The sequence below is a fragment of the Uncinocarpus reesii genome, genomic scaffold, assembly GCF_000003515.1.
Source record: "Uncinocarpus reesii 1704 scaffold_5 genomic scaffold, whole genome shotgun sequence".
Classification (NCBI taxonomy): domain Eukaryota; kingdom Fungi; phylum Ascomycota; class Eurotiomycetes; order Onygenales; family Onygenaceae; genus Uncinocarpus; species Uncinocarpus reesii.
Window position 1 is genome coordinate 640,379 of NW_003052496.1, and position 6,965 is coordinate 647,343.

Genomic DNA, 6,965 nt, shown 5'->3' on the forward strand with positions numbered 1-6,965 from the left:
GAGTGCCCGACGCCACATCAATGGTCTTGTCCCTTTATTCAGCTCGTTCTTCGCTTTTGTCTTGGAGCTACATACTATAAATTGCTAGGCTAGTTCTTGGGCTCTATCCTGGCGATTTGATGACCCCCTCGCGATCGATATCCTTCACCCCGTCTCTTGAGAAACAAGGCGAAAGCTCGCCCAAAGGCCACTCTGGAGAATCAACTTCATGTTGCTCACACTGAAACCACCGCTCCTGAACGGCATCGCAAATGAGTCCGTGCCTCGGGCGTCCTCTCCTCCGTATCGGAACATCCCCTCGGCCGCCTCGACCCCTAGGACCTTTAAGATATCCTCTCAGTACACCGGCAGACGCGAACAGATGACGCCCGCTCCCACCCAACACGACCCCCCCGCAGACTCTGCGCACAGAAATCTCCCGTCAATGACGATGGCCCTTCCCGCAATAAACCAGATGCCTGCTTCCGTAGCGCAGCTATCTTCATCACAATGGCAGCACTCGGAGGATTCCACGCGCTTATGGCTCCAGGCTAAGGCGGAGGAGGATCGAAGAAGACAAGAGGAAGAGCGGACGCGTCAGGAAAGCTTGAAGCTGGATCAGCGGAAGATTGAACAGGCTATGCTGCGGGACTCGTTGCAAGCCGGTGTACCGGCTTACATGATACCGTTCATTTTCACCGGCTTGGGCGGAGGGAACATGCAGTGGGCGCAACAGTATATCTCCCAAATGAGTGCGTCGACATCCCGGCCCCAGCAGCAAATTCCAGCCTCCCCGTACCTGCAATCTATCCCTCAACAGCAGCCGGAAGAATACCATCAGCCGCAGCAGCCGAGACCAGCTCCCCAAACGCTACCAATCCAGCAGCAGGCCCCAAGTCAAGGACAACAACCTGCTTTGGAAGTCCCAAGAGATAATCGAATGATCCCACCAAATCCGTATGCCGCTAGCCGCTCTGTTCCTCCTCCCGTGGCGAGACCGCCTGTACAGCAAACTCCCCCTTCTCCAGCTCAGAACGTTTATACGCGTGTTCCTCCACCTGGCCAATCAAACCCCACACCTGCAGCACCACCAACTCAGCCAACACCATCTCTATCACGTATTAACTCGACCGAAATGCATATCCCACCACCACCTCAAAATTCTGGTACACGGGCACCGGCTACAACCAGCTCACGCACTCCTCACCCCCAGCAGAATGCCTCCATTAAAGCAGAAGCACAGCAACAGGCCCAATCCTCCCCCTCTATATACTTTCACCACTGGGTCCCGCCTTCTAATCCAAATACACCATCTGGGAAAAGCCCTAATATCTCTCCCAACACAGGCCATCCTGCTTCACACCTTCGTTCAGAATATCAAAACTCGCCAAGGAAAAGGAAAGCGCAAGGAAACCACCAGCCTCCTCCCCCGCCTACGTCTCAATTCAACGACTCAAGCTCCACAGATCCATCGCCTGGCGGTAGGTCACAGCAGTTAGGGAGACGGAATACCGTCCATTCGCGTCATCGAAACGGCTCTATGTCCCAAAATAATGATATTCCCGTTGGCAACCAATCCCGATTCCAGGAGGACCTGGCGGGCAGATGAATCGTGAGCACCTTGGTCAGTAATCCCCAAAGAACGACGAGCGGTTCAAGCCATCGAGACGAATCAAACTCTGCTACTTCAGATCAGAACCAGCACGGGCAGATAATCATGTTAGGACGGCACCGGAATAATAGAAATTCACCTGAAAATTCAATTGCTACGAATGGCAGTGTTGGACATGAAGTTTCGAATCACCGTCCAGAAGAGAGTGCGCACCCGTCGATTACAGATCTTCAGAATGGCGGTAGTTTGAATCATGTACCTTATAGTAACGGGTACCATCAGGACACTTCGAGCGGCATGACCGTCGACCCAGCGGCTAAATCGACGAACACCGGCACACATATTCTGGACATAAACCGCTCATCTAGCTCCCAACAAAGGCTAGTTCATCCAAATTAGGATCTTTTTTTGCAACTCAACGGGGCGTTCGTTTCTTGATATTTTTGAATATCTTAATTGAATTAATCCACACTCTTATATCTAGAACGTGATGAGAACAAAAACTCCCCTACCCATTCATACATACGATTGCGCGTTTTAGATTTCCTAACATATCCCATATTTTGCATATTTCCTGGGCCCTTGTTTTTAAGCTTTTTGATACCACCCCTTTGCCTTCCATTTCGTATGCGGTACGGAGGGAGTTATGGAGCATATTTTAGCTCTCCGTTTATTAGACCTTGGACCTTGCTTTAGCAGGGCTTTTGTCGTCGTTTTCGCTCCTCCTTTTTTTTTTCAATAGTATGGAAATAGCGTTGGACTGGCTATCGTCGCATCCTTCCAATATTTGATAGCCCTGTCAATATATGCTTACCTATCCTTTTATACGGCCATTTTTAGCCCAAACCTTTTTTTTCTTCAAAGCTTAGCTGCGTGCACGCAGGCCCGAGATGCCAGGGGCAATTCAGGCAACCAAGATTATCCCAGACCAGTTTGTTCAGCTCTGGAAAGACAAAGATTCACGGCTTACGGTCCCTTCGATTAGGCATGGGATCCATGCTTGGCTGGAGAGCAGAGCGCATCGATGCACATAGAAACCGCGTTTCGATTGGATGGAGTAACTTAGTTCTCTATATTCAGGACTAATATCAAAAGTGGTTACTCTTAACTGCATCCAACGTCAAAATTGCGCCGATAACAAAACTTTTTGGTAGAATTCAGGAGACAAAGGCATTTTCAAACAGTTTCAGATCTCCATACTCTCCTCGCACAAGTGGAAATATTCCAAGCATTTTCCAGGTTCAGTCGTGCACATCAAGTCAAGATTCCAGAAATTTTAGACTCAGATCAACCTTCCAATTTCAAATCCATCTCCAACTTCTCGCCCACATACTCTTCTTCGTTTATATCTATGTCCCCAGGCTCCATTTGCTCGTCATAATCATCACTGTCATAGTCCTCTTCTTCATCGGCATTGTGAACTATGGAATTTGCATGACTTGACGATTGGCCGTTGGTCAAAGTTTTCTGCGCCAATATTTTTCTATCCCTAAAGAATGGATGGTCCTTGCGAAGTTGCCAACCTTGACAGACATAGCCCATCGGGGTGTGCGTGATGTCTTGTCCTTGCCGGCGCACGGCCATCCACTCTTGCAGAAAACTGAGAAACTTTTTAGAACTGGTTTGCTTAACCCTAGATTCCTTATTCCTCTGGTCCGCGATCTCTGTATTCCCAGAGTTCAGCCCGAGACTGTTCAGTAGAAAGTCGTACTCAGGAAAATCAAAATAGAGTCTGCCAGAAAATATCCCAAGCTCAAATGCAAGCCAGGGCGGCGGTGTCCAATCCGCAGGGAGCGGTGGGATTGAATAGTAGCTAAGGCAGTTAAAATGCAACATCCTTTTTGTCACGGGTGCGGAGTAAGTGAGTAAATGCACAAGCGGCGCGGTCTCTGCCCGAAGGATAGGGATCAGTGCTTCCGCTTCTTCGGGCATGATGACAAGGGCAAGTTTGGACTGTATACCCCAGAGAATCCAATTCACGGGGCGCTACGCGGACAGATTAGCGCGGAACGGTTTGAAGGTAGAATTTGGCTTACCATAAAGCTATCGTTTCGCTCACCAGGCCGCATTTTTACAGTCCTTAAAAACTCGGATGAGATATAAAGGTTCGGAAGAATAGTCGAGATTTTGATCCCATGCTTCATTCCCAACTGCGTCGACTCTAGTGCTGTCCATACTTTCAAGTAGCCATCACCTCTAGGCAGGTAACCGGTCTTTGCAAGCTTAAGGATCGACTGATGTAGTCCTGGGAAGCTTAAAGGTTTTATGAAGTGAGGCCGTTGCAGCTCTCTCTCCTCTTCAATTTCGTAAGCCACTTCTCGCTCTTGTTCGACCTCCTCCAGTGCTGAATTTAAGACAGAGTTATGAGACGCCTGGAGTCTCTGCCTCTGGTTTAATTCTTGTATAATTTCTTTGAGCTTCTCGTTTAGCGGTAGTGTAACAAATTCACTTGCTGAGAAGCCAACTTGGGGCTCTCTAGGCTCATAAAGCTGTTCTAACATCTGTTGTTCCGGCTGTTCTATCATTTTCACGTACGCTTTGCAGGACGCGGGTTGGTCCAAGGAGTTCGTAAAGGTCTCTGCCGCTTGCGTACGGTGGCAAAAGCTAGCACCTTGTGAAATATATAACGGCTGTAGATCTTTGTTGCTGGCACATGTCTGATCAAGGAGCCAAGTAACAACATTTGAGGAATCGAGAAAGCTTCCTGGGCTTTTCTTACAAACATCCAGAATGCTTTGATGAACTTCGGGCGGCGCAACGAAAGTCACTGATTGCGATGTTCCTAATTGTCGCAACCTCATTGCCGCTGAAGCACAGCGTTAGTGCCTCATCTCCTGGCTTACATGAAGACGGGAAACGGAGTTGTAACTTTACCTTGTACAGTATGATCTTTGGTCTGATTAAGGCCCAGCGTCAATGCACCTCGAGCAAACAGCGGTAGCTTAAGATCGGTACCTCGAGTATGGGCTTCATCCAGATAAACCAAACAATTTTTCAAATTGTCAGCAAATGGAGTTGCTAGGAGTGGAATGGCTTTTCCAGTTTTATATTGAACCCATGGTTTATTGTCAAGTCCGAAATACACAGCAGCTTGGGCTTCGGGGTCTATTTGCAACCAGTCCTTGACAAGCGTTCTGTTATCCATTTCTAGGATAAAGGCGCCCGCATCAATGAGGATACGAATGTTCATTGATTTCAATCTTCTGAGAAGGTCAATTTCTGAGAGGCGCTGCCCTTCTGAACAAGCTGCAAGATTATATTGGCGGTTCCTCTCCTGCAAGAGGTAAGTTAAAACCTCTGCATTGGTATGTGAAAGCCCTGGAAGATCATGTTGCTTAATGGTGAGTGGTAGTAATCTTCGGTTGTCGTTAGTACCACTGAAGCCGGTGGTAAGCCCTGGCCGTTTAAATCCACTTGGAACGGACTGGTCAATGTGGCCTGAGAAGAGCGGAATGTCCCAGCCTGACGTTTGCAATTTGACGCTGAACTGCTTCGCATGGGCAGGGAAAACGAAATTGTTCAGAAAGTGGTTAATGACCACAACCATGAATCGGAGATGAGTCCATATCTCAGCAATTTGCTTGTCGTCGTCCACGTTGAGGAGATTCCAATGCCTCAGGGCTTCTGGTAAGGTCGAAGAACCCTGTGTCCATCGGTCATACTCGGTAGCAGGATCGTCGGATCGAAGGACAGTCTGCAAACTTTGTCTAAGCTGCTTTAAGGAGAGCCCTTGATGATAAAAAGCCAAACAAGTAAGAAGAATTGCTACATCGGGGTGACCCCATTCGGCCTGCTCTGAAGGGACGCCTTTGGCATGAAATGGAACGGCTATTGGATCACGACCTGGATGTAGACCATATTGGACGTTCCATCTTTTCTTCAAGCATAAGATGAGAATGCCGTGTGCCAGCAGGCCGCGCAAGATATAAAGGGTCTTGCGGGCTTTAGGCAAATCAAGGAAAAGTGTTGACACGCGTTCAGTATCCAGATGGTCAACTACTTCTTGAGAAATAAACCTCCTGATAGCTCCAAGGTCTGCCATACAGTCTTCAATTGGCAGGGAAGATACCCGACCATGGCAAACGTCCTCAACTATCCTCAGGACGAGCGCCTTTTCGACGTCCTTTCTTAGGAAATATGTAACCGGAAATCCTGATGCTGTCCGCTCCAAAATGTCAATGCTTTTCGGGAAATCTCGAGCAAGGTCACGTAAGTGATGCGTAACAAAACTCAAAACAGTTTGGATGACCTCCCACCGATAAGGATGTCCATCAACTGGCAACAGTGATCCGCTTGGATAAATAAGCTGAGTTTTAACAGCCAGGGTAAAATCGCATTCATCCAAGATATCTCGGCAAGTGCGATCCATCCAACTCTGGATCTGAACCATTTTACGCGCCTCATATAATTTTGAGTCCGATAATCTCTGAAGCCCGCTAAGCTTGAAGGATAGGATATGGTCTGGAACACCTAGGATAATGCCAGATGCACGCATTATGTCGTGATGAATGCTGTAGTATTCTTGTATTAGCTCGGGTGTGGTTCTAGTCCGTCGTGAAAATGGAATATGAATGATCTTTCTTCCCAAAAGTCCCCCAAGTCTGGATTGAAGAATCTGTGCTGTCTGTGACAGTAAAGCCTTTGGAACTAAAAGCCTGGCGAGCATCCGGCTGTTAGCAAGTACACATGCAACCATTGGCATTATGACCGATGTCTTTCCTTGGCCCATATTCATCTGGAGGACCGAGTTGGAACCTGATGTCGGGGCTATCATTTCCATCGCAACGGTGACTTGTTCTTTCCGTACAAGCATATTAGCATCGATCTCTAAAAGCAACCAGTCTGGAATAGCATCTGGCTCCCAATTTATGTGGCCTGGATTGCTATGCTCTTGACTAAACCTTCCTGGGTCGCGTTTAGCTACGGCATCTTTCATCCGAAGGAAGCGTTGTAGGGCTGTGATTGCTAATGCATATGCGATGAGGGCATCTTTCATACCCGGCCCAAAAACAGAATTGGACGTTGACCGCAGCTGTTCAAGGATTGTTACAGGTGTGATACACGGCCAGAGATTTCCTTTCTGAAACCAGACAGCCCTTGGGTCACCGTGGGATAGCGCCGAGAATATCCGGAAAAACTGCTTCTGGACTAGCCTTCGTGCTTTGGCAGTTTCTTCATTGACGTTGACCTCCTTTGGGTTTTCCCACTGCGCAACTTCTTTCATTCTTAACGCGGCGATGCTTTGTTTTAGATCTTGGCCATATGTGGATCTCACCGAGCATTTAGAACTTATAAAACCATCTATGATCCCCTCAAGTTCCCAGAATTTGCAATTTTGACCGCGATCTTCTCCCGCCGAATATCTATTTGCCAA

General features: G+C 48.0%; 2 protein-coding genes across 2 annotated transcripts; one reads left to right on the forward strand and one right to left on the reverse strand.

Annotated features, from left to right (window-relative positions):
- Window positions 1–208: 208 nt before the first annotated feature.
- UREG_07233 (uncharacterized protein) lies at window positions 209–1,588 on the forward strand (the record flags this gene model as incomplete). The annotated part of the gene is made up of 1 exon (XM_002582414.1): window positions 209–1,588. The coding sequence occupies one exon, from the start codon at window positions 209–211 to the stop codon at window positions 1,586–1,588; it is 1,380 nt and encodes a 459-aa protein (XP_002582460.1).
- A 1,290-nt stretch (window positions 1,589–2,878) lies between these two features.
- UREG_07234 (uncharacterized protein) lies at window positions 2,879–6,086 on the reverse strand (the record flags this gene model as incomplete). The annotated part of the gene is made up of 3 exons (XM_002582415.1): window positions 2,879–3,577; window positions 3,628–4,397; window positions 4,466–6,086. The coding sequence occupies 3 exons, from the start codon at window positions 6,084–6,086 to the stop codon at window positions 2,879–2,881; spliced, it is 3,090 nt and encodes a 1,029-aa protein (XP_002582461.1).
- Between the last annotated feature and the right edge of the window lie 879 nt (window positions 6,087–6,965).